This window comes from Phocoena sinus, chromosome 7, assembly GCF_008692025.1.
Source record: "Phocoena sinus isolate mPhoSin1 chromosome 7, mPhoSin1.pri, whole genome shotgun sequence".
NCBI lineage: Eukaryota > Metazoa > Chordata > Mammalia > Artiodactyla > Phocoenidae > Phocoena > Phocoena sinus.
In genome coordinates, this window is record NC_045769.1 from 11,120,034 (window position 1) to 11,148,011 (window position 27,978).

Here is a 27,978-nt window from a genome sequence, read left to right on the forward strand (position 1 = left end):
CAGAAAACCACCACCTCGCCACCGTTAAAAACAGAAACAAAAACAATGGCTATAAACGTTGGCTCTGGAACTAGGATATTCTGACAAAAATCCAGGCTTCTCTATTTACCAGTCTTATTTCCTTCAGCCTCACTTTATTTGCAACATGAGAATCATGACTGAGCCTCTCTCATAAATTTTTGGAATAGATGGATTTATACGAAATGACATATTTGTAAGCAGATGATCGACACTGCATTCTGCTCATCTTGCTTTATTTCGTTGGGTATCAACATACTTTCAGTTGGTCTTTTCAGGTACAGAGTTGTTTGCCCGCAGACCGCGGATTCCCGCCTCTAGTTCAAAGGTTCTGGAAGCTTGTAAAGAGCCCACACAAAACTTTGGGGCGGGGCCACCGGCTCCGAGAAGGGCCGGCCACGCCCTTGCCCCGCCTCCGGGGCCGCCCCCGCTGCTACCTTTAGAGCCTGGCTTCATCATACCCGACTGCTGAGGGTGCTGGTCCCAGGGGCTTGATATCCCGGGCTGTGAGCAAGTTGGCGAGCAGAAATCCCCCCCTGTAGGTAAGAATGTCTCCAAGAGGTAAATTAATTGAAGAAATACCTTCATCCCTCGGCCGCCTCGCCACTCCTTCCCCCAGTTTCGGGAGCTTGAGCGGGGCGGGTACCTGCGCTGTAGCAGGAGGGTTCGGACTGGCCTGGGTTACATCCCTGGGCCTTTGGCGGACAGCCAGCTGCTTCCTGCTGCTACTCCCCTTCGGATCCATAGCTCTGCCATCCACAGTGCTGAGATTTGCCCAAGTAGGTTTGGCTAGAATTGCTACTTTCAACCATCTGGAAAAGCAGATTAAATAAAACCTGAATTCTGGTAAAGGGCCAGCATTCCCCATAGTTACATCCATGGTCACAGCTTTTAACTAAAAAGAAATCTTAGCACACTATTCAAAATCCCCATCCAAGAATGTCGTAAAGGTCTTAGTGAGGAAAAGAAAGGGGACTTTAAAGGTACGAGATCCGGGACCCTATTGAGACTACTTTAACTGAAATTTTAAAATAATAACAGTCGTATCTTACGACAATATTTCTGGAAAGGATACCTAATTCATTAAAAACGTGTAACAATTACTTATCAAGTCCATGTTGCTGCCGTAAATATGCAAAAGGCTTGAGCTCGTGGAGCGCTTAAAATTTGAAAAGGGTGAAGGAAATAATGTTTTCTAAAAATACACAGAAGTGTTTTGCCTCTGCAGACAACAGAACATATTGGTGTCTCGTAAGGCAAAATGTATGTCTTCGTTAAGGTACGTGTTTTAAGTAGACCAAAACATAACTTCCAAATACAGACATACTTCCCTTTATGGAGTTTTTAAAATACTTTTGCTCACTTCTGTGTCTGTGTCACATTTTGGTAATTTTCACAGTACTTTCAACTTTTTTATTATTATTGTATTTGTTATGGTGATCTGTGACTTTTGATGTTACTACCACCACTTGCTGAAGGCTCAGATGATGGTTAGCATTTATGTAGCACTAAAGTATTTTGAGATGCTGTGGCCTTTCCCGTTGCGGAACACAGGCCCCAGACGCGCAGGCTCAGCGGCCATGGCTCACGGGCCCAGCCGCTCCGCGGCAGGTGGGATGTTCCCGAACCAGGGCATGAACCCGTATCCCCTGCATTGGCAGGCGGGCTCCCAACCACTGCGCCACCAGGGAAGCCCAGCATTAAAGTGTTTTTAAATCAAGGTATGTACATGGGTTTTTTAGACAACGCTATTGCACACTTAATAGGATACGATATAGTGTACACATAATTTTTATATGCCCTGGGAAACCAAAAAACTCCTGTGAGTCGCTTTATTGCAATATTACCTTTATTGAACCCACTCACGGTAGCTGGGAAGTACGCTTACATGGTTTTTTTTTTTTTCAAGCTGTCTTAGTGGTAGCTGAAATGGACAAAAATACTAATTTCTTTCGGTCATTATTGGTTATGGGCCAACAGTGGTTTCTCAAGGTTAGGTAATGGTAAATGCAATTCAAGCCTAAGTATTTAAAGATGAATTGATTTGGCTCACTGCCCCTTAGCAGTTTAGGTGAAATTAGCTACTGTGTACCTTTCTGAAATTACTGTCTCTGAACTATGAGGGCCCAGCTGTGTTCATTCTGGTTGGATATGCAAGGCGTGCTTGCATGAGGGAGACGGGAAGGAAGCTGTGTTGAGCACCTCAAATGGGCCAAGAACCAGATGGAGCAGTTCCTGAAATAACCTTATGGGGTGGGTGTGATTATCCCCATTTTTTTAAAATTAATTTATTTATTTTTGCTGCGTTGGGTCTTCGTTTCTGTGCGAGGGCTTTCTCTAGTTGCGGCGAGCGGGGGCCACTCTTCATCGCAGAGCGCGGGCCTCTCACTATCGCGGCCTCTCTTGTTGCGGAGCACAGGCTCCAGACGCGCAGGCTCAGTAGTTGTGGCTCACAGGCCTAGTTGCTCCGCGGCATGTGGGATCTTCCCGGACCAGGGCTCGAACCCGTGTCCCCTGCATTGGCAGGCAGATTCTCAACCACTGCACCACCAGGGAAGCCCGATTATCCCCATTTTTAAGAGGAGGCTGGAAAAAGTTAAATGCCTGCCATGAGCGGGCGGGGCCAGGAGGAACATGGGCTTCAGACTCTAAACCTATGCTCTTTCCACGGGACCACACTGGCTACCGCAAACACAAACCTAGGGGAAAGAATTAAATAAACAAAATATGTACAAAATAGATAACTAATGAGAACGTGCTGTATAGCACAGGGAACTCTGCTTCACTTTGCTGTACAGTAGAAACTACGACAACATTGTAAAACAACTATATCCCAATAAAAAAAAATTAAATAAACAAGCGTAATGCTGGGTAGTCTGCAGTGAGATGTCAAAAGATCAAAGCTCATTCGGTAATCTAACAACTAGTCGCAAATCATTTAGATTCAGAAGAATAAATTGGAGGTTATTTGCATGGGCTGGAGGCACAGTGAATACTTAAGTATTAAAAGATACTTTTCAGAAAGAGATGGTTATGACTCTCATACAAATTGAAAAATAAACACATGTTAAAGGTTTTATTAACTCATTAATGAGGAAACTGGTGAGGCTGTTAGAACCAGATCAAAGGAGAATCCAAAGAATTGGTAACATTTATAGATCAGGAATGTTGAAATGGAGGTAAAACTGGTTTTCCATGGAGGTGAGGGGAAGAAGGCTATACCTTCCTTGGACAGCACTCATTTTCACGTCTACAGACAAGAGTTATTTCACATTGCCTCTGAGTTACTACAATTCCTGTGCAGAGTTGCAAAATAGCTCAGACAATGCCTAGTTTTTCCTTGAAGCACTTTTTCCCTCCACCTCCACCCCACCCCGTGCCTTTGACTAATTACCACACTGCATTTCAGTGGTTAGATGCGATGGGGTGACTTCGCCAGGGTGATGGTTTGATAGGCATATTCCTCCAGCTGCACCTAAGACCAGATTGATCTAAGCATAGACATACAGAGAATAAACAATCTGGGAGGGGATGATTAATTCCTCAGCATATGTTTCGTGCAAGTAAAAAAGGAGTGCCACATATGATAAAATGGAATTCGAAGGGTACAGTTTAAAGGTCACCTGTATCTACTCTTGCTGTAGTTTTGACCAAAAGCAGAACTATTCGAGCCTGCATACTGAATATCTGGACCTAATTACCTTTTAAAGTTGTGTGGAGTTTGGAAGTTGTGTGTGAGCTTCATTTCAGTGCTGATTCCATGGTTTTGGTTTCACTTTGGTTTGGTTTCGGGGAAGGGGGCTACCTGAAGGATTATGAGTGGGTGGTGGGTGATATAGGACTACTTCATAGTTTCCTTAGATTCTAAGTCACTTCATACAAAATTCTAGAGAGACTAAATTAGATTACTTTAGTAATAGCACTCAGAGGGGAGTGCTTTGTTGTTTTTACCTCCCTAATTATCTGTGTTTTAGAGAGATCTGAATCTCTTTGCCTGTTTTATTCAATGGCATTCTAAAGAGGGTGGCTACGGAACAGGGTGGGTTCCAGAGTATGAAGCCATCAGAAGGGGGGTGAGGTTTGGTGCATACAAAGCCATTGCTTCTGACAGCTCCATTCTGAAGGAGGAGGGCTTGAAACGCCAATGAAAGGAAGGGGCATTGTGACAGGGACTCGAAGCGGCTGGCAGCAGGAAGGAGCCGAAGCTCGATCTCAAGGCAGGAAACCGGACTAGGTTCAGGGCACAGAAGGAGCAGGTAACTCTGATTCTATCTGTACTATTTTGAAGGATGTTATATGTGCCCAGACTTACAAAGTTTGCTGGTCTGTCCTAGATTTGATTTATGGTCACTGTTTCCATTCCAATATTCTAGGACAGACCCAGTTTCAAAGATGATGTTCTTTTTTTGGATTAAATAGAGGCCTTGCCCCAATGTAGAATTTGGAAAAACCTTAATTGTTGCACCAATAAGAAAAGTGCAACTTTTGGGGAGTCCTACACAGCAAAATGCTCTGATGGGGGGGAAGCAGGTGTATTTCTTTTAACTGAGGTATAATGTATACACAATATAAAGTATAGATTTTAAGTTTGAGTGTTTATAATTGTATACACCCATGTAACTATAGCTTATCAAGATATAAGATATTTATCAAGATATTATCAAGATATTTCATCACCCCCAGAAAATTCCCTCATGCCCTTTTACAGACAGTTCCCACCCCACCTGCCCCCAGAGGTGACCACTGTTCTGATTTCTCTCAGTAGTAGAATCATATAAGGGTGTTCTTTTTGTGTCTGGATTCTTTTTAGGCAGCATAATACTTGAGATTTATTTTGCCTTATTCCAAGTATCAATGATTCGTTCTTTTTTTTCAAATTATCTTTATTGAGGTATAGTTTACTTGCGTATAATAAAATGTACATAAAATGCAAATGAATGTTGACAAATGTAAGTTTGTAATTGCGCTACAATCAAGACGTAGAGTATTTTCATCACTCCAGAAATTTCCCTTGTATTCCACTGCAGTCAGTCCCTCCCTTATCATCTCCTACCCCAGGCAACCACTGATCCAATTTCTACCACTACAGATTAGTTTTGCTTGTTTTAGGACTTTATATGTATTAATGGAATCATACAGTTTTAAGTCTTGATTCTTTGGGACAGCATAATGTTTTCCACATTCAACCAAATTTTTGCAATAGTTCATTCCTTCCTATTGCTGATTAAATCAGTATTGGTTGCTTAAATATACAGCATTGTTTATTCATCCACCTTTTAACGGACATTTCAGTTGCTTCCCTTTTTTTTCTTTTGCTATTATCAATACTTGAACTTTCTTGTATAGATTGCCAAAAGGTTTTCCGAAGAGTTGGTACCATTTCACATTCTCACAAGCTACGTGTACAAACCCAGTTGCTCTAAATCTTTGTGAACATTTGGCATGCTAGTGTTTTTGTACTTAGACCTTCTAGTGGTTGGGAAGTGCTCTCTGTGGTTTTTCTTTCCAGTTTCTTAATGGTATCTCTTGAAGAGTAAATATGGTTTTTTTGATGAAATTCAATGTATCACTCTTCTTCAAGTTGTGTCCTTGCTGTCACTGCAATGAAATATTTACCAGTCCTTAGGTCACAGAGATACGTTTTCTTCTCGATGGTCCTCTATGATACTAGAGTTTACGAGGTCAAATTCGTTTTTCTGCAGAGAAGTGAGACAGAGATAAGTAAAACGCATTTGAAGTACGATGAAGTCACAGCTAAAATGCAGTAGCTCGCTAGAAACCGCTGCAATCACCCTCCAGCCCTGACTTTGCAGCAGAGAACAGTAGCTAAGCGGTTCCCGGGAGTCACTTCCCCGGCCCTTCCTCCAGCACGGCCTTGTCTTGCCTTAAGCAGACTGCAGCTCTTTGAGCTGGATGTCTTACTCAAAATCATATTTTCTTCTGTTTTAGTTGGAAGTAGATTAAAAAGCATAATTAGTTGTTATTCTCAATCAGCAAAAAGCGAATGTTTCAGTTTTCGGTGGTTAAATTTTTGATTTGCTTCTAGCTGGTGGAGAAGCTTGGCCTGGCAGTGTTGAAAACCCAAAAGGGGAGCTTGAGCTTTTTGGAAAACGTAACAAATATTGGTTCTACCTCTGTTTTTACAAAAGCTTTGGGCCTTGGGGAGTGAAACCTTTTGCAAATGTCATCTACTTGCCCCACTGCCCAAGCCCTTTGGAATTTAGAGGCTGTGAGATTCATAATTATTTTAAATTATCAATCTCTTGCTCTGGTATTTGAGATAGGTGTTCTGACTACAGTGAAGGTTCTGAAAATTATGCCCACTGGTCGGGTGCTGGTCGTCTTGTCAAGCACCCTCTCCGAGATGAATGGAATGATTAGTAAGGAGGGGTGCATAGGAACTGGGTGGAGACTGAGGCTTCTAGATAGTTTCCTTCAAAATTATTAGCATCTCATTGAGTTCTGGCAGCATCTTCTAAACAAGCATGGAAGAGGATATAATAAAATGAATCCTTTCTGCTGACCCTGTCCCTTATACTCCAGGCCCTCTGTTGTGGGAACCATTGCAAAACCGGTTTGGGGGAAGGTCTTGACCCCTGCCTCAGGGAGCCCCGCCGCTCTGAAAACTTTGGCTCTGGGAGCAGAATTCCATCTTCTGGGAGTGGGTGGGGGGATGTGATCAACTAAGGTCCTTTTTAGCTAGGAAGTCCACCCAGATCTCAGAGCCAGGAAGCCTACTGGTGTGCGTCAATTTCTACAGTTCTTGCTTTTTAATAGCTGCCTGTCCTATGCCACTGGAAATATATATTTAGAAATTTGTGGCCATAAGAATTTTTATGTATATATTCACAGCCTATGGGTTAGGAAATAGGACACTGTCCATGCCTGAAATTTAGATGAAGTCCAAGTTGTCATAGGCCCAGTATGGGTCCCTGTGGTATACAGGAATAATACATGAAAATTTTTATGTGCACAAACATGGAAAAGGTTTATTTCACACAATGAGTCTACAAGTTAAGACTAACTGAAGGACATACAGCAAAGTGGAGGGCTCTGGACTCCCTGGTAGAGGAACCAGGAAATGTGCATTCTAGGTTAACCTTGAAACTCACTCAAAATGGGATCCTGGCAACAAAGTCAATATTTTTGTTTGCTTTCCATTAAAAAAAAGTTTTATTTTCCCCATACCATAGAATTATAATGACAAATGAACTTCTTTTGCAGTCAATATAAGAAAAATGGGAGTTTCAGGGATGATATTATAAATTAGGGAAACACTTAGGATTATTCCTAAAGCTATGCACATTCATATAGAAAAGAGTGTTGGCCTGAAACCAGTTGGAAAGAGTTAAGGATGTGATTAAAGAACAAAAGAAATGGAAAAAGTCAACAACATAGTAATTATTGGAATAAAAGAGGTGAGGAAAAATTGAACTCTGATACCAAGACACTAAAAACAGTTAAGAGGTTGCATAGAAAAATTTTTCCAAGGCAGATGGAAACAACCAGCCCAACTTGATCATAGTCGAAAGTAAATCTTAATTTTTTTAGGAGATGAAGAAAAGTCTCTGAGCACCTCAAAATGAAGTCAGATTAGAAGGGGATTGTTATATTAAGAAGGTTACTGTCTCTACATACCTTGAAGAAAGAGAAGCAGCAGTAAAAATGTGGGAACTTCTAGGACTAGATCCAAATTAGAGATTGAGAGATGCTGAAGATTTAACAGTAGAATATGAAGGATCCCTGGTGGGATGGCTGTGGATTTCAAAGAAAAAAAATCATTATCCCCCTGCCAGCAAAAAGAGAAAGGAACACATAGATCCCAAAGTAATTTAGGTGGGTCGCTTCCCATCACAAAGGTGTTGGTGGTCTTTGGGGTTCGTTCCAGGTCACATGGGCTGGCTGGTCACCCCAGTGGTGCACATGGCAGTGTACGCCCAGGGCCCGTGTGATGTGCCCCCCATGTGTGCAGATAGCACAGCTGGGTCTGGCCTGCGGGTAGGAGGCACAGGGAGACTGCAACCTGCCTGGGGCCACCGTGGCTCAGGAGTGAGCAGAGGCTAAAGCTCAGGGCTCACCTGCTCCATCTGCTGTGTCAGCTGGAGTTCACCCTCTGAAGAGTGCTCCAGGGCATCCCAGGCCACCAAGGAAGTCTCTATGGTAGATGTAGCTGCTCCAAGTCTCTGCTGATTCATACAGCCTCTCATGTTACTTGCGCCGTCTTCATTGTAGATTTCGAGTCACGGTAGCCAGATAGGCTGACTTTTGTTTGGAGACTGTCCTTTTTTCTTTTTCTTTTTTCTCCTTTAACCTATCACGGTAGCCAGATAGGCTGACTTTTGTTTGGAGACTGCCGTTTTTTTGTTTTTTTTTTTTTTCTCCTTTAATCTATTGCCCGCACAGCGTCCTTGTACCTTTTTTACAACAGTGACGGAGCATGTGAGTAATATGTGAGAATTACTGCCACGGGAGCAGCTTTGGAAAGGATTATCTTATTTGGAAAATGCAGAAAGGGGAAAGAAAAACATCTTTCAAAAGTGCCAACTCAGAAAATCAACCTGATTCATGTCCTCAGGTTAGATTCAATGAAGCAAAGGGAAGCTTAGAGTACTCTTTAGAAGGAGGATAATTTTATGGGGTTCAAGTGGAATGATAAGTGGTCAAGTAGCAAAAAACCCAGCCTGTTCCAGAATGGTACATTGCCCTAAAGGCTGTGGTCCTTCCAGATAGAATAGGTGTTCTATGATGATGTAAACAGGTGTGCTTATGAGGGATGTCATTCAATATTTAGTCTTATTCTTTCCTCTGAAACTTCTAACCCACCGGCTGTATCCACAGCAGTATAATGTACAGTGTGGTCATATATATATACAGTTGACCCTTGAACAACACGGTTTTGAGTTGCACAGGTCTGCTTATTTACAGACTTTTTTCAATAGTAAATACTCCAGTAGTGCCCAAGCTGGCTGGTTGAATCCGCGGATCCAGAATCATGGATAGGGTGAAACTGCGAACACAGAAGGCTGACTATAAGTTATACTTGGATTTTCAACGGCAAGGAAAGTAGGCACCCCAACCCCCCGTGGTTCAAGGGTCAACTGTATTGATATATTCCAAACAGAAGTTTTGGAAAACACAGGCATACTCTGGAGTGCGCTTTGATATTTAATGTTTTTCTGAAACATTTTTTTTTAATCCTGTTGGCAACCCACTAAAATTTTTTGATACTGACAATCTGAAAAACACTATTTAAAATAAATTTGAATTGGAATTTTGAGGATATAGCCAGGCACTCTCAACACAGTGTAAGAGGAAAGATTACTGAACTTGTAATTAGAAAAACTGAGTCCAAGTTCAGGTTTTAATGTTGGTTAAATGTGAAAACCGGCACAAATCTTATTGCCTCTGGCCCTCAGTTTCCTTATATATAAAACAAGGACAATACCACCTCCTCTATCTACTTCACAAAATTGTCAAAGAAAAATTAAAATAATTTGCAGCCATTGTGGAAGACAGTATAGAGATTCCTTAAAAACTAAAAATAGAGCTACCACATGATCCAGCAATTTCACTCCTGGGTATATATCCGGAAAAAATGAAAACACTAATTCGAAATGACACCTGCATCCCAGTATTCATAGCAGCACTATTTATAACAGCCAAGACATGGAAGCAACCAAAGTATCCAGCAACAGACAATTGGATTAAGAAGATGTGGTATGGGACTTCCCTGGTGGCACAGCGGTTAAGAATCCACCTGCCAATGCAGGGGATACTTGTTCAAGCCCTGGTCCGGGAAGATCTAACATGCCACGGAGCAACTAAGCCTGTGCGCCACAACTACCAAGCCTGCTCTCTAGAGCCCGTGAGCCACATCTAATGAGCCCACGTACCACAACTACTGAAGCCCGCATGCCTAGAGCCCGTGCTCCACAACAAGAGAAGCCACTGCAATGAGAAGCATGTGCACCACAACGAAGAGTAGCCCCCGCTTGCTACAACTAGAGAAAGCCCGTGTGCAGCAACGAAGACCCAATGCAGCCAGAAAGGAAGGAAGGATAAGTTAACGTGTTAAAAAAAAAAAAAAAAGAAGATGTGGTATGTATATACACAATGGAATATTACTCAGAATGAAATACTACCATTTGCAGCTACATGGATGGACCTAGAGAATATTATGCTTAGTGAAATAAATCAGACAGAGAAAGACAAATACTATATAATATCACTTATATGTGGAATCTAAAAAATAATACAAATGAATGTATATATAAAACAGAAGCACACTCGGACATAGAAAACAAGCTTGTTTTTATCCAAAGAGAGAGGGAAGGCAAAAGGGACAAATTAGGAGTATGGGATTAACAGATACAAACTACTATAGGTGAAACAGATAAGCATCAAGAACCTACCGTATAGCACAGGGAACTGTTTTCAATATCTTGTAATAACCCATGATGGAAAAGAATCTGAAAAATATATATATATATATATATATAAACTGAATCACTTTGTTGTATACCTGAAGCTAACACAATATTGTAAATCAGCTGTACTTCAATGTAAAATTTTAAAATAATTTTCCAAATGTAAAAATTGTAGAAAGAAATTGCATAAGTGATTTGATTATCATAGTCATGGTCATGATGACAGAAAGAGCAGCATCTCCTCAGTAAGATAAAAACAAAAGATGATAACTAGTACTTCCAAGCATTGTGGGGCCAGTAGCCCCAGGCTTCTCCACTAAGAGAGAGGATTTGGGCGGGACCCAGGTTGTTCGGTTGGAATCCTAGAGCCCATATTGACAGCGCTTTTTGGGGCAGCTGGCAAGGAAATGAGAAGAAAATGTCGAGATGGTGGGCATGGTGCCACAGAAGTAGGAGGCATCTACCCCTCAGGGAAAAGTAAGATAAACTTGGAGCCAACAGACCCAACCCTGAACTCAGATTTAACCCTTTTTAGCTGAGTGGCCATGAGCTCTGGGGAGGTTCAGTTCCCACGTCTGAGAAATTGGGGGCCATATATATATATATAATCTATAATATAGTTGCTTTATATAATTATTTGTCTCTAATCCTTAGAACAATCCTAATTTTATGTAAATTTTATATATAATATATTGTATACAGATCTTCCTTGACTTACAAGGGTTAGGGTTAGGCCTCAATAAACCCATCAGAAGGTGAACATATCCTAAGTCAACAATGCATTTAATGCACCTGACCTACCAAACATCACAGCTTAGCCTCACCTACCTTAAACGTGCTCAGAACATTTACATTAGTCTACAGTTGGGCAAAATCATCTACTACAAAGCCTGTTTTATACTAAAGTATTGAATGTCTCATGTAATGCATGGAATACTGTACTGAAGGTGAAAGGCAGAATGGTTGTCAGGGTCCAGAAAGGTGGTAAGTGTGTCGGTTGTTCACCCTGATCGCCTGGCTGAGTGGAGGCTGCCGCTGCCCAGCGTGACGAGAAGGGATGGGTTAGACCACATGTCACTAGCCTGGGAAAGGATCAAAATTCAGAATGCAAAGTGCACTGTCTACTGAAGGCATGTCACTTTCGCACCGTCATAGAGTCAAAATATCCTAAGTTGAACCATTGATAAGTTGGGCATTACTGTATTATATAATATAGAATTATAATTAATTATATATCATATTATATATAAATATATCGTATTTTATATGTAATATGTAAATATATATAAATATATTTTATGTAATATATAAACTATATATTATATATAACATAAATATATAAATTTTATAATATATAAATTATATTTATATATAATATAAATATATTATAAATATAGAATATAATTTGATATAACATAAATATATAATAAAATATATTAACATTATATTATAATTTAACATAATATATATAAATGTATAATAAAAAGATGCATACATATTTAAATATATATTAATCGCTGTGGTGACTGAAGGAGCCAGAGCCATGGTGCTTTGTTCAGGGCTGAACACAGACACTGTTGGATCAGCAGTTTAAGTTGGATGGGACAGAACAAGTCACTGACGGAGTGCTGTGTGCGCGTCAAGGGGATAGTGGGTGGGGCAGGATTGGAGAGTCCTATCTGAAACGTCGGAATCCCCTGAGGATTCTTCCACCCGTCCTGGACTCTCCAGGGCCTAGAGGTCCAGCAGAGAATTTGGGGGTAATAGGTGTATGTGTAGGTGTGGGAAAGCTCCCTGGATGGTTTCCACCACCTCCCCCACCACACTGTGGCGTGGAGCTGCTCAGCCCGGTGCATGGATCAGGGAGGAGGGGTTCTTGGGCCTCTGGCATCAGACTCACTCAGCGCCTATGAATGCAGATGCCTAGGCTCGCTGTGCCTACTGAATCCCACTTTAGGGCTGGAGCCCCGGAAGCCGTATTTTCGCCAAACCCCCGGTGATGACGACGCGAGTAAAGTTCACAGTCGTAGTAACTGGCCAGGGTTGAGAAGGGCTACGCGGTGAGGCAAGTGCTTGACGAGGAGACCCTGGGCAGTGGGTGGGGTGAGGGAGAAGAACAGCCAGATACCAGCAGCCCAGAGTCTCAGAGTCTCCCAGGGGGCAGCAGGCAGCGGGCAGGGACAGGGGCCGTGGCCCTGGAGGCTGAAGAATCACCAGCAGGTGAGACAGGATCTCAGAAAGGGTGTAGGAGCTCCTGCTGCAGCTCAACCAGGAGACTCCAGCTGCTCTACTCAGCCCTCCTCAGTTAAAGGACTCCTGCGCGTGTTCGCTTAGATGCCTTCTCTCATTTTCTCCGGCAGAAAAACTAGCTTTGGAGCATGCGTCTGTTTCTGTGGGAAGGGGCTGGAAAAGGAGGAGAGAAGGAAGCCCAGCATCCTCGGGCCCACGCGTGACCCCCCCACCCAGGTGTTTCTCAGTTGTTTTCAGCTAAACTCAGACACCCTCCCTCGTTTTCTCCTCATTAAGCCCGAATCACCGTGGGGCCTGCCATGTGGAGAGAGCCGAGGGAGGGAAGATGACATGTTTGAGCGGCAGCTCTGTGCCCAGCAAGGCGCCAAGTCCCTTCCAGGTATCAAAGCCCTTGGTACCCACAAAAAGCCCACGCATGCAGGTAGCATTGTTGTCCCACTTTACAGATGAGCAACTGAATGCAAGGTGCTCGTACAGTTGAAAACCTCCTTGGCTTTTACCTGATGCTACTAGGAAGGGCCCTCAGGAAATCCAGACAGAGCTTTCCTGCTTCTCAGAGGTTCATCCCCTTCCTTCTACGAGACTTACTGTGTGGAGAGCTCTTCTAGGCACAGGGATAGAGCAATGACCCAAACAGACAAAAGGCTCTGCCCTCCTGCTTACTTATACTGTCTTTCTCTGCTTGACCTTCCCAACTAAACCCAATGGGGCAGCACTATTAGAACAGTTGTGTCTATGGTCCTGGCACGCTGAACGCACCCCATCTCACCTGATGTCGGAAGCTAAGCAGGGTCGGGCCTGGTTGATATCAATACTTGGATGGGAGGACAGTTGTCAGATGGAAAGACAGATGAGCCAGGGGTCTCTTCTCAGCCCAGGAGCCACGGGCATAGTCCTAGGTCTCTGGGATGCACAGAGAGAACAACGACTTGTGGAGTTAGTGCACAATCCATGGTCAGCAGATGGAAAGAATGTTCTAGATGTAGAGTCAGCCGATGTCACCCCATTAAGACTACCCTTTGAAAGATGGCCAAGCCTCAGTAATTGCCTACCCAGGATAGCCCTTTCTATAAGAACATTACTCACAAACCCTGGTAGCAACTCAGGAAGAAGATAAATCCCGTGCATTCTAGGCCGAGGCAGGAGGTAGAGGACCGTCAAATCCAATACGCTCTTGGCAAGAAGTTCACATTGCTCACATTGTTGTAATCCACTTCCACGTCCATATCCTTCCCCTGATCTCTGCGCAGCCTCATCAAGGGTTTTGTTGACAGAAACAAACTCATTTAACTTAAGAGAGGAACGACGCAGCTGTCTGGGACCACCTTGTGAAAGGGTCGGGTGAGTGGCAGGCCAGTGGTGTAACTCAGCAGGTCCCCCACCTCCTCAGCCCCTAGCAGAGTTCCCACCCCACCTTGCTCTTGTGGAGTGAGCATCGTCTCCCCTCTCTCTGGCCCACTTTCAACCTGTAATTGCCCCTGGAAGCTCTGGGTATTAAGCCATACTCTTCAGCATGAATGTGTTCATAAAATCACTTCCCTCACTGTGGGGAGAGGATGTCATTAGGTTGATAACAGCAGCCAAGGACGAAGGCCACCAGAATGAGGCCAAGTGGAGCAGGTGACAGGACCCTGGAGCTGGGAGCCAGGAAGACCTGGGTTCAAATCTTGACCATGTGGTTTGAAGTCAGTTGTTGGACATCTTGGATCTCCCATATCCTCACCTGGGAATCTGGGAAATTATTGTGTGCTATAGTTATTATGAGGAGTTAGGTGAGTTAGATTAGATACAGAAAAGCATCACACAGCAGGTTAGTTTCTTTCCTAGGACTTAGAGAACTTAACCACGCGCAAGACCACCAAAAAATGTGTCCCCTTTACAAAGTAATGCTCGATCCAAAATATGAAGGCATGAGGGTGAGCTTTCCCGTTGCACATTGTAATCCCCATGAAAAAGCAAGATGTTTTCAAACGTGGCCACCGTAAAATAAGGGCTTTGCTGTTCTGGTTTTTCTGTGCAGTGATAAATGAAATCCTCTACTGGAGTTTTTGTCTGAAATGCGAAGTTCAAGCAATTTTATTTCTGGGTTAGGAAAAAACGTATGAACTGAGTATGAACTGTTAATGAGCTACCTGCCCCACTGAGTGGTGTGAAACTCCAGACTTAGAGATGAGATGGGCCCAGTCAAAAAGAAAAGCGGAATAACAGTCTAAGACATGACACCTTCTATTCCCAGCCCAGAGTTAGCACCAGGATGGAAAAGGGGGCAAATATGGAAAAAATGGCAAGTCAAAGCTTTATCCAGTTTAATTTTTTTTTTTTTTTTTTTTTTTTTTTGCGGTACGCGGCCTCTCACTGCTGTGGCCTCTCCCGTTGCAGAGCACAGGCTCTGGACGCGCAGGCCCAGCGGCCATGGCTCACGGGCACAGCCGCTCCGCGGCATGTGGGATCCCCCCGGTCTGGGGCACGAACCCGCGTCCCCTGCATCGGCAGGTGGACTCTCAACCACTGCGCCACCAGGGAAGCCCCAGTTTAATTTTTTAACTGAAGAATTATAAATTCTCAGATCATAGACACAAATAACAAAAATAACAAAAATAACTTGGAGGTCTATTATGTGTCAAGCAAAATACTAATCAAGGGAAAGCCTGATGAAGGGAAAAGGTGTAAATAAATACATTCAGTGTATTAAGATTTCTGAGTCAGAAGTTTCCGTGCAAAATAAAGTGTGCAGACAGAAGAAGCCTTGAGCAACTCAGTCTCTGTTCTCTTGGTTTTGACCTCCTAGAAGGTCATGTCCAGACAGACCTCGTTTTATTGCACTTGACTTTATTGCCCTTCACAGATACTGCAGTTTTTACAAATTCAAGGTTTTTGGCAACTCTGCCTGGAGCAAATCTATCAACACCACTTTTTCAACAGCATTTGCTCACTTCGTGTCTCTGTGTCACATTTCAGTAATTCTCACAATGTTTCAAACTTTTTCATTTTTATTATGTTTGTCATGGTGACCCCGTGACTAGTGATCTTGGATGTTAACATTGCAAAAAGATTATGAGTCGCTGAAGGCTCAAATGCCGGTTAGCATTTTTTAGCAATAAAGTATTTTTTAATGAAGGTACGCACATAGCTCTGTTAGACATGATGCTGTTTCACACTTAATAGACTACAGTACAGTGTAAACATAATTTTCATATGCAGTGGGAAACCAAAAAATGTGTGGTATTTGCTTTATTGTAATATTTGCTTTGTTGCAGCGGTCTGGAACCAAACCGGCCGTAACTCTGAGGTATGCCTGTACACCAGTAATTCACTAGCCAATGTTTTACTTACTTTTAAACATCCACTGGCCCATTGTTTACCAATTGTTAGTAGCTACTTATTACCATGTTTATGACGGAGAGCACTAAAGAAGTGGGACTCTTCCCGCAGCAATAAAGAGTAAGAAGTTTGTTGGCAAAGGAGGGTTGACTGATTCCCCTAAGGACTATTTGAACGCAGTTATTCATCCCTCACCTTTTCAGGTCAGCTTCAGATGGATGAAACTTTGTCCTTTCATTAAACATTTAGAAATGAGCTTTTCATGACATCCAGGATGCCAGAAAGAATAAACATCAGTTAATTTTTGTTTTGTTTCCATTTGATCAGCCATGAGTTGTTTCCAAACTTCAGCGAGCCATTCCTGGATTTATCCCACTGTGATCCTCTGCCTGTTTGGATTCTTCTCCATGATGAGACCCTCAGAACCCTTCCTTATGCCGTATTTATCTGGGCCAGATAAAAACCTGACCAGTGAAGAGGTGAGTTAATATACATACATATCTTGATGTGGTTTAATCTTACAGGACTCAAACAAGGACCTAGAGTGAGGTTTTCAGCCAACTGGAAATAAGATTAACACTGACCTCAATGAATCCCATCTTCATAGTATGTGTTATTTTATAGAACTGTTCAAACTACTCTTTCCTCCTCACACTTGCAAAAATGGGAAACCAAAACACATTGCATGTGTAATAAATATTTTCGCTTTTGTAGACTTCTAACATTAGGCTTAATGCATGGGAACATGTCAAGTCTTCATTGATTCTATTATACTAATCCTAATTCTATTACACTAATCCTAAAATAAAATCAATGATGCCAGGCACAGGATCTAGTCCTAATACACTTTTAGCCTGCTGGGGTATAAGCAGAATCTGTTTAAAAATTGTAGCATTTGTTTAGGACACTAACTCCATTTTGAAAAACTATTTATCAGCAGGTGAGACATTAACAGCTTTATCTCCCAGCTTTATCTTCCCCAGAAGTCCCAATTCTCTTACTCAAAGGATCCACCTCTTTTTTTTTTTTTTTTTTAATGACAAGTGCAACAAGAAAGTGCACTGACCCAGTCGGAGAATTACCCTGGGCTGGTTTTATAGTCTCCAGCCATAGCTAAGAAAACACTGTAGAGTGTGTGGCTTCACCTGAAAGGCTCACTGATGCTGCTTTATTTGGTGATAAAGTAGTATGGACGGAAGGGCAAGCTTATTCTACTGTAGTGTAAAATCACTTAGGGGCAACTCTGTTTCAAAGTTTCCCAGATGGAAGCATGTCACTATTAAGACAAAGCTAACAACAGATAGACATCCAGAATCAACCAGTGAGCCCCAGGGGTCTGCTTCCTTGACCACTATGGACCAGCTGGACCTCAAAGGTGCAGCCCAGTTACCTTAGCCTTTCAAATCACTGGACATTCCCCTGTCATTGAAACAGGAACCCACTGAGGTTGCTGGAGAAAGCAGGGGGCACAGAACAAAGTCTAATGCAGCTGACCTGCACCTGTACCCATCACGCCCCAAAGATCAACAACTTCTTCAGTCCTTTCTGTGAATGAACCTTGAGGTGCCATGCATTTCTGACTAAATCCATGAGATGACCCATATTAAACTGAGGCCAGAATTGAGTAAGCAGAGACAAATCAGTAGAATTGGAGGGAAACGGGGTTGGGAACCCAGCAAATTTGGCCAGGAAGGAGATTAAATGCATTGCTTGTTCCCACACCATAATTCTGCAAGATGATTTACCCTGTGCTGTCTTCATATGGGTGTTCATCCAGACTTGCAAGGCTGAGATTTTTGCCATAATGATGAATCACATAAAGGTAAAGGTTGCTGGATTATTCTAACACTGTAGCTGCTTTATCTAGTGTTGTTATCTCTGAACAAGAAGAGAATAGTATTTTTTAATAGCCTGAAAAACCCACAAGTGTCTGTTGAACAATTTTTAACTAGTTTACAGGCACACCTCAGAGATATTGCAGGTTTGGTTCCAGACCACCGCAATAAAGTGAACATTGCAATAAAGCAATCACACAATTTTTTTTTTTAATTTCCCAGTGCATAAAACAGTTATGGGGCTTCCCTGGTGGCGCAGTGGTTGAGAGTCCGCCTGCCGATGCAGGGGACACGAGTTTGTGCCCCGGTCCAGGAAGATCCCACATGCCGCGGAGCGGCTGGGCCCGTGAGCCATGGCCGCTGAGCCTGCGCGTCCGGAGCCTGTGCTCCGCAACGGGAGAGGCCACAGCAGTGAGAGGCCCGTGTACCGCAAAAAAAAAAAAAACAGCTATGTTTTCACTCTACTATAGTCTATTAAGTGTGCAATAGCATTATGTCTAAAAAAAGTATATACCTTAATTGAAAAATATTTTATTGCTAAAAAAAGCCAAAACAATTACAATAGTAACATCAAAGATTATTGATCATAGATCACCATAACAAATATAATAATAATGAAAAAGCTTGAAATATTGTAAGAATTACCAAAATGTGACAAAGACATGAAGTGAGCAAATGCTATTGGAAAAATGGTGTCAATAGACTTGCTCAATGCAGATTGCCACAGACCTTTAATCTGTGAAAAACAAAACAAAACAAAACACGATATCTGCAAAGCACAATAAAGCAAAACACAATAAAATGAGGTATGCCTGGGCTCTAGTGTACATACTATTATAAATTTAATATAGCTCAGATTGCACATTAAGCCAATATATTCTTCTACGGAGATGCATGTAAGTATATGAAGTGGGTTTTTTGGTGGGGTGTGGGGAGCTCTCCTTTCTTACTGGGTTCCTTGAAAATCAGTTTTCTATTGTGCTTTCTCATAATACGGAGAATACCCTATTTGATTGGATGCAGACTTTTGTATCGGGCAAGCGACATGTACCTTAGTAATACACGAATCTGAGAAAGGTAACCCTCCTCACTTCCTGGTGCTTCATGGTCACAGGATCCATTTTTCAACTCTGCAGATCACAAATGAGATCTTCCCCCTGTGGACATACTCATATCTGGTGCTGCTGTTCCCGGTGTTTATCCTCACGGATTACGTCCGCTACAAGCCAGTCATCAACCTACAAGGGATCGGCTTCATCATTACCTGGCTGCTGCTCTTGTTTGGCCAGGGAGTGAAGACCATGCAGGTCGTAGAGTTCTTCTATGGGATGGTCACTGCCACCGAGGTGGCCTACTATGCCTACATTTACAGCGTGGTCAGCCCAGAGCATTATCAGAAAGTGAGTGGCTACTGCAGGAGTGCCACGCTGGTGGCCTACACGGCGGCCTCAGTGCTGGCCCAACTCTTGGTATCCCTGGCCAACCTATCATACTTTTACCTCAACGTCATAACCTTGGCCTCTGTTTCCATGGCCTTCCTTTTCTCACTTTTCCTACCAATGCCTAAGAAGAGCATGTTTTTTCATGCAAAACCCAGCAAAGAAGCTCCTCCAAAGCCAGCAGGAAAGGATGCTGTCTTAGAGGAACCTCAAAAGGATCATGAACCAGGTGGACAAGAAGTAGTCACTGTTTCAGGGAACTCATATGATGGCCGTTGGAGCAGCTCAAAGCCAGAAAGTGTAGCTTTGAGGGTTTTTGTGCAGTGGTTACAAGATTTGAAGGAGTGTTACTCCTCAAAACATCTTTTTTACTGGTCCCTATGGTGGGCTTTTTCCACAGCAGGTTTTAACCAGGTTTTGAACTATGTTCAAGTCCTGTGGGATTACAAGGCACCAGGCCACAGTTCCATAATATATAATGGAGCAGTAGAAGCTATTGCAACCTTTGGAGGTAAGTAAACTTTGATCTTCCTTTGACGGGCTACCCCCCACTAAGTTCATTTCTCCAGTTGCTAAATTCTCCATGGTGGTAAATTAGGTCTGTTCAGAAGACATATTAATCTTTTCCAGGAATAGAAGGCAGTGGGGCACAAAGAGGGGCAGGACATTTCTATTTAATGTGTTGCAGTTACTGGTAACTCAAGAGCTCGGAATTCAGCACCAAGTGATCACATTCTAGTCAGATTCCCAAGATTCCATTTCATCATCAAGAAAAGTATTAATAATGCCCCCTGTTCTTTCAGGATTGTTTTTAATATCAAAGAGAAAATAGACATCTTGTGTATAAAAAAGGTGTTTTTATTATTTTAGAAAATTAACTGAACTTTTAAGACTTCCAAATTATCACTGGAAGGGTTTTTGTTAATAAAGAATTTGATTTAGCTAGTGCCCATCTTTAAGCAATTCCAGGCTCTACACCACAAATTTTCAAAATTAGCTTTCTTATGAGATTTAAATCAGAAGTGGAAGATGTTATGTGAGTCAGGATTCTAATATCAGAGGAAAATCTGCCTTTGAAGTTCCCTCTACAATAAATATTTATATCCTGGTTAATGGAAACTTAAATTCAACTAAGACTTTGAAGGTATTTTTCTAGGAAGTAGGAGATTTCCACACCCTCTTTTACATAAATTTTCAGAAACCTCATGTGGTGTCTGTTTTATTATTGTCTCGCTTTTAGGAGATTTCAGTTTAACTCCTGGAAACCAAGACTGTACTAGAGTTAGTTCACTGAAATTATCACTCCTACATTCCAATTTCTGGGAAGAAAAGTAACTTTATGTCTTTTGCAGTGTGGTTCTTGCCTAGATCACATGTGGAAAAGTTAATCAAATCTCAATAATTTGAAACATAAATATCTCTCACTTTGTTAAAGAGAACTATAATTACTAACTCTAATTACTGTCAATTATTCAATCTCTTAAACTCTGTAAATTGTTCACCCAAAACCTCAAGTAAATTAAGCCAGATCTTGAAGACATTAAGATGGAGATTAGAAGTAAAATTAAGAAAGATTAGTAATAAAGACTAAAACTTACTACCTGATGCAACGTATCTGTTACCTATCACCGAGAAAGACAATAAAGAAAGGCAAATATGAACAGGCTAGGTGTACTGCCAGAGCAGTTGTTTCACCTTTATCTATCCCTGCCCTGAGCATGTTGTATTAAGTGACTGAGTTTATGTATCATTTCTCCCCACTCTGTGGGTGGTTAGGAACCTTTCTAGTCCCTCTGCATAGAACAGTGCTTGGCATGTAGTTGATGCTAATTAAAAGTGTGACAACTAAATGACTGAAAGAATAGAAATTAAAGAGAGTAGCCAAAGGAAAACATGCTTGAGACACGGATAAATCCCCATTTAGGTGGATCACACTATTTTCACGAATTGGGAAAGCAATATGTTTATCTTTCAGAATTACCTGAGACCTGCATTCTTAAGAGAACATGTTGATGTTTCCCATGGGCAAAGTCAATATGTTGGATCTTCCTTAATGTTTCTTCTTTAGGGGCCCTGGCTTCCTTTGCAGTGGGTTATGTGAAAGTCAACTGGGATCTTCTGGGAGAGTTGGCTCTGGCCATCTTCTCGGTTGTCAACGCAGGCTCTCTATTTCTCATGCATTACACGACCAGCATATGGGCGTGTTATGTAGGCTATTTGTTATTCAAGACCGGCTATATGCTTCTTATCACCATAGCAGTGTAAGTATTACTAAGCATTTCTTCCCAGTCCTAAAACTAAACCATATTCGCTTTTCTGTATTCCTATAATTCTTTTGAGAACTTTGGAAGGATTTTAATCAATTGCAATATTAAATGTTGACTACTTCATATTAAATTAGGCACAATTGAGCCATCTTTTCATTTAATTGCTCACTGAATATTGCTAATATTAATCAGCAAGGGAAACAAGTTCTGTAAGTTCATAAACCAAAGGCAATGATACATGGTCAGGTTGTGATTTTTATTTCAAACAGTTTGCCAATTTGCATGGTGTAATGCAATTTGATTTTGAATGATTAAGTTTAGATTACACCTCTGATTTCACTTGGTTGCTTGAGTAATTCCAGGCATATACTTTTGTATGAAACAAAATATTTTCAGCAAGGTGGATACTGAAAAAAGTAGATGCAAAGATTACAAGAAACTATGAATCCCAGAGATCATTTTTTTAACGATTAAAAACATTTGGTTCTATATATATAAGTGCAGAGAAAGCTGACTATAGGATATATGCTTTGGTATTAACCAAAAGAGATAAGAAACATTTGAATTTCAAATCACATGAAAGTAGAGCCAAAAGCTTTATAAAGTTTTGAGTTTTAGTCTGTGAAAAATGCTTGATAAGTGATTGACAAAACACGGAAATGTGGACCCTGAGAAAAGATCATGAAACAAAGGAAAGAGATGAAACTTGAGGCAAGTTCATTTTTTTCACCAAAGGGTATCTGTTTAATGTATCAAACTCATGTGTCTTGAGTTTTTTTTAAGGCGAGTATTTTGTTAAGGTAAGATGACATTGTTTCTTTTCATTTTAAGAATATTCAGAACCGAAAGCCTTTTACCTGCATTCCAAGGAAGAACTATAAATAACATATATCTGCCAGTCTTTCAAAAGTGCTTTGTAATAAGATTTCAATATCTATATAATTATAAAAAACAGGTTTCTTATGAGATTTAAACCAGAAGTGGAAGATGATTCCAATTCCAATTCCAATTCTGGCCTCAGTTTAATATGGGTTATCTCAAAGGAAGAACATTTAGGTTCAATTTCTGGAACCGTTAAATTGGATAGGAAGAATTTTGCCATATTTCCTTTAAGTATATTTTAATTCAGCCTTTAAGTATATATTTTTTCCTTGTTCTGCCTCTTTGTCTATACTGGAGGAGATTTAGACAAAAAGTGCTGTTAACAAGACACTGTTTTCTCTTCATTTTCTTTTAAAGATAAGAATCCCATGTACGTTCTCGTTAAAAATCTTATTCTATGTTGAATGACAGGTTTCAGATCGCAGTTAATCTGAGTGTGGAACGCTACGCCCTGGTGTTTGGAATCAACACCTTCATCGCCCTGGTGATTCAGACTGTTATAACCGTGATCGTAGTAGATCAGGGAGGATTGAGGCTGCCAGTCCACACTCAGGTAAGCTGCAGTACTTCCATTTTCCTATTCACGCAGTTGAGGGGGGATGTAGAATAACCTGGTCATCTCAGAGGGCTTTTTCAACCTTACCACTGGCAGTATTGAATTTCTTGGCTAGGCAAATTTTAAAATAAACCATGCCTTAGGACTTCCCTGGCAGTCCAGTGGTTAAGGCTTCACCTTCCAATGCAGGAGGTGCAGGTTTGATCCCCGGACAGGGAGATAAGAACCCACATGCCTCACGGCCAAAAACCCAAAAGATAAAACAGAAGTAATATTGTAATTCAAAAAAGACTTTAAAAATGGTCCACATAAAAAAAACTTAAATAAAATAAAGTAAAATTAGCCATGCCTTTAACTATCAACTGTAAAACCAAGTAGGTTTTGAGCAGTAATCAGTATAGGTTAGCATTTGCCTTTGGTCCCTAAAACCCTATCAGGTAACACTCTTGCCTTCATGTCCCCCTTATGTCTCCTCCTTCCCCCGTGGTCCAGTACCACAATATACTAAGATGCAACTGGGAAGGGGTGCGTGGCTGCAGAGTTCACTTCCCTTTTAAGTCTCTTAGAGTACTGAGAGACTTAAAATTAGTCCAATTTCACATTTTACATGTGGATCTGAAAAAAAGGGGATAAGGCAGGTAAAAAGTAACCTCAGTGTCGAAAACTCATTCCTGGAGACATTACATATAGCATTGCACTATCCTCCAAACACAGACACGTAAATCAGTGGGATTTAGCGTTTCTTTCACTATTGGTGGCATGTGCTAGAATTTGAATCCAAGCAACCCTGACTCCAGAGCCCACACTCTCAGTTACTGCATTGCTTACCCTTTCATGCCTGGTTCTTCTAAGAGGGGAAAAGAGAGCATTGTGCACATCTAAAAGATCCATATTAAGATCCTGATTCTCGGTTACCTCATTATCCAAGTAAATCAACAGCATCACTATGTATTATCAATAACATAGATAGTCATATTTCATGTGTGTCTAATTAACTCTGTTTTTCTCTAGTTTTTAGTTTATGGGAGTTATTTTGCAGTCATTGCTGGCATTTTCCTAATGCGAAGCATATTCATTATCTACTCAACCAAATGCCGAAAGACAGTGCAGAGCTCTGCTACAAGTCAGAATCCATATGGGCCACACCCAGAAGAACCAAAGAACAACTAATGAACAAGGCTCTAACCTCTGTCAACCACTACAAGCCTCTGAGCAAGAACTCTGCTGGTCACAAAGTCACGGAGTGCCATAAATTGACACACTTCACAAGTCTGTATTCCAGTGAAACTTTTCAAAGCCAGGAAAGTTCAGCTTTGGACCAGATTCTATGTACCCAGCTGAACTGGTTGCAGCTGTTCAGGTATACCATCTCAATTAAACAGCCTATGTTGGGGAACCCCAGTGAATAACAATGACTGGAAAATTCTGGTTTTGATTGCTTGCAAGGATGTGCAAGTGGCATGGAAACAAACCATGAGAAAACTCCAACCATCCTAGAGTTTGATATTCCTCATTTGTGAGCAGAAATACTAACTGAAGTGACCCTCTTGCTTGGCTTAGATATTTGTTTTATTTTACCCAAAACAGGCAACACAATGGATATTTTTTGTCACATGAGCCATTGTCCTTCTTCTTCCATTAAGTATATTTCTTTAAAACTTACAGTTCCTTGAGAGAATTACAGGGCTTGGTCCCATTTCTAAGGAATCCTTTTCTCTCCTGATAACACAGTATTATTCAAAAGCTATTATTTGATAATATCACCACTTAATTTTTTAATCATTACTCCTCACTTTGTGCTCTTCTGAGCTTTGTCGTTGAAACTCTACCTCAGGAATAACTCCAGACACTCCTGTGTGGCCACAGAATGACATTCATGCCAATTCCCAGTGGCCCCAGGAGAGACAATGAGCTTTCTTCTATCATGACCCCAGACAAATGTTTTAATGTCGTGTCAGTGTGATGTCTGCCTAAAACAGAAAAACTTAAGTAGAAATTTTCAGGGATTTCTAGAAATATTCATAAATAAGGAAACACTGATGGGGGGGAAAACACCTAATTTTTAGATGACACAGATTGTGCTAAATAAAATTAATTGGTGCAAAAATATTAAAGAGCCTTTCTGATTTTTTGGCGAATTGTGCTGAAAATTGGCTGAGTTTATCTGTCATTTGAAACTTCAACAAAAATTTCATTGAACATTCTGCCACTGGGAATAATGAATGCTGATTCAAGATTTGTGTTTCAAATAGACTTTTCTCCAAATCTCAAAATTCAATCTCTGGACAAAAAATTAAAATTCAGTCCAAAAACCAATACAGTGGAGAAAACTAATAACTAATTACATCAAAAGCAAGAAAAGAATGACTACTGTTATCCTTCTTGGTTATTGTCCTGAAGATATTAGCCAACACAGTTAGACAAGAAAAAAAAATGAAAAATCAAAAGTTGGAAAGGAAGAGGCAAAACCATCACAATTCCAGAGGCTACAAGTATGCACCCAAGGGTCTCAACTAAAAACTGAGTTAGTAATATAGAAAGTAAGTAAATAGAAATCAAAAGTTTTCATGATACAACAACCATTTAGAAGATATATGGGAGTAAAAGACCACATTTATAATAGAATAAAAATAAAATACCTGGGCTTCCCTGGTGGCGCAGTGGTTGGGAGTCCGCCTGCCGATGCAGGGGACATGGGTTCGTGCCCCGGTCCGGGAAGATCCCACATGCCATGGCAGCGGCTGGGCCCGTGAGCCATGGCCGCTGAGCCTGCGCGTCCGGAGCCTGTGCTCCGCAATGGGAGAGGCCACAGCAGTGAGAGGCCCACGTATCGCAAAAAAAATAAAAAATAAAAAATAAAATACCTAAGATTACATTTAATCTATTTACTCATTTAATAAATGTGTAAGACATATATAAATGTGCCTGAAAACACTTTTGGAGATTATGAAATAACACCTAAACATATGGAAAAGCCTACCTTGTTCTTGGTTAGGAAGAAAAAAATATATAAAGACATCAGGCTTCTTAAATAAATTTATAAGTTAAATCCTATCCCAGAGAAAAAAATGTATTTTTTTAACTAGTAAAGGTGATTCTAACTTTATTTGGAAATTAACAAAGAAGAATGAGGAAAATGTTTTTTAAGTGGAAAAATGAGATTAAATTATTATTTGCAAGGAATAAAATCCTACTCTAAATGCTTAATTACAGTAACATAATCAGCATGAAGAGACAGTCCAATGCAACAGAGTAGGAAGTTCTGAAATAGTCCCTAATTCATATGGTATTTTAGACTATGATAAAGATAGCATTTCATACAAGAAGGAAAAGATGGAATATTTAATAAGATTGGAACAATTTTTTTCAAAGGAAAAATTAAGTTGGACCCAAGAGTGCTAGAATAACCATCAGTGTGTGATGTGTATCAATATGCAGATGTGAAAAATGAAACTACAAAAGTACCAGGAGGAAACATGCAAAAATTATAACTTCAAAACTGTCTAGGGGCTTCCCTGGTGGCGCAGTGCTTGAGAATCCGCCTGCCAATGCAGGGGACACGGGTTCGTGCCCCGGCTCGGGAAGATCCCACATGCCGCAGAGCGGCTAGGCCCGTGAGCCATGGCCGCTGAGCCTGCGCGTCCGGAGCAGGCTCCGCAACGGGAGAGACCACAACAGTGAGAGGCCCGCATACCCAAAAAAAAAAAAAAAAAAAAAAAAACTGTCTAAAGTAACAGAAAACCTAGAAGTCATAAAAAAGTGAATTGACAGCATAAAACTAAACTTATGCATGGAAGAAAAAGTAATATAAGCAAAGCCAAAAGACAAGTGATAATCTGGAAGAAATACTGCAACTCATCAAAGCTACTTTCCCTAATTTATATAGAACAAATACAAATTGACAAGAAAAAAGGTCAAAACCCTGATGAAAAGATGGGCAAAGGATGTGAACGGGGAATTCAGAGAAAGGGCTCAGACATGTGAAAAAATGCTCATAAGAGAAATGTGTACAAAAACTACAATGAAGAAGATGGATTCAAGATGCCAATGTGGGAAGATGTGGAATTAGCATCTCCCCACATCTAGGGTGCCTGCCGGCTGCTGGTGGGGGACTCTGACATCCAAAGAGACGGGAGGAATCCCAGACTGAACTGGTAGGACATAGCGGGACTGAGGGGGGGAGGAGAAGTGGAGGCCAGACAGGATCGGTGCCCCTGAGGTGGGGGAGATCAGGAGAGGCAGGTGGCAGGGACTCTCCAGGAAGAGTGGGAGAGGAGCAGAGGGTGATCACCTGGCCCACTTGGGCTGGGGAACCTGCTGAGCTCCCAAGCCGGTTCCCCCCCACTCCAAAGCCCCATTCAGGCCACCTGGGTCATGGGGGCATAGGAGGGAGGCCAAGGGGAGAACAGGAGAGGCAGGTGGGAAGGGCCCCCCGGGATGAGCGGGAGAGGAGCAGAGAACAATTGCCCCACCCACTCAGGCCTGGGGAGTCTGCTGAGCTCCCAGGCCAGTCCGCTGCAATCCAAAGCCCCTTCCAGGTCATGTGGGTCCTGGGGTCATTGGAGGGAGGCTGGGGAGATCAGGAGAGGCAGGCAGGAGGGACCCTTCAAGACCCCAAATTGGAGGAGCAGGAGAGGAGAGGAGGGTATTTGCCCTGCCCTCTCAAGCCCAGGAAGGCTGCTGGGCTCCCAGGTGAGGTCCCCTGGGGGGGCACAACTGGATCCCTTCTGTTCTTTGAGCCTAAGCCCCAACCCCCACAGCCCCCAGGGCCTTTTTCAGCCCTGTGGGTCCTGAGCATTGGCCCCGCCCACCACCCAAACCTCATCCTTGCTTAGTTCCTGCCCTCCACAGCCAAGGCCTTCCCCCAACCATTTTTCTTTTCTCTTCCCTCCTTCTCTTTTTGACTATTGTGGTACTGATGTACCTTCTGGTTGTTGATTCATATATATTTTTATTTTTACATTCTTTCTAACATATCTGTTA

At 41.7% G+C, this 27,978-nt stretch overlaps 1 protein-coding gene across 2 annotated transcripts; it reads left to right on the forward strand.

Moving 5' to 3' along the window:
• The first annotated feature begins 480 nt into the window (after window positions 1-480).
• LOC116756673 (thiamine transporter 2-like) lies at window positions 481-25,104 on the forward strand. Of its 2 annotated transcripts, none has more exons than XM_032637503.1 (6): window positions 481-560; window positions 16,344-16,495; window positions 18,988-19,801; window positions 21,359-21,551; window positions 22,851-22,992; window positions 24,007-25,104. In XM_032637503.1, exons 2-6 carry the CDS (start codon window positions 16,346-16,348, stop codon window positions 24,163-24,165), a joined length of 1,458 nt encoding a protein of 485 aa, XP_032493394.1. In that variant the 5' UTR covers window positions 481-560; window positions 16,344-16,345; the 3' UTR covers window positions 24,166-25,104. The 2 variants fall into 2 exon arrangements, with proteins under 2 accessions (XP_032493394.1, XP_032493395.1); XM_032637504.1 differs by lacking the exon at window positions 481-560 and adding an exon at window positions 4,178-4,274.
• Window positions 25,105-27,978: the final 2,874 nt, after the last annotated feature.

Bases quoted from the DNA above. Each gene is read 5' to 3' on its own strand.
- LOC116756673 (XM_032637503.1), top strand. From the start codon at position 16,346: ATGAGTTGTTTCCAAACTTCAGCGAGCCATTCCTGGATTTATCCCACT. The intron at 16,496-18,987 runs GTGAGTTAATAT...TCAACTCTGCAG, and splicing joins AAAACCTGACCAGTGAAGAG to ATCACAAATGAGATCTTCCC. The intron at 19,802-21,358 runs GTAAGTAAACTT...TTTCTTCTTTAG, and splicing joins AGCTATTGCAACCTTTGGAG to GGGCCCTGGCTTCCTTTGCA.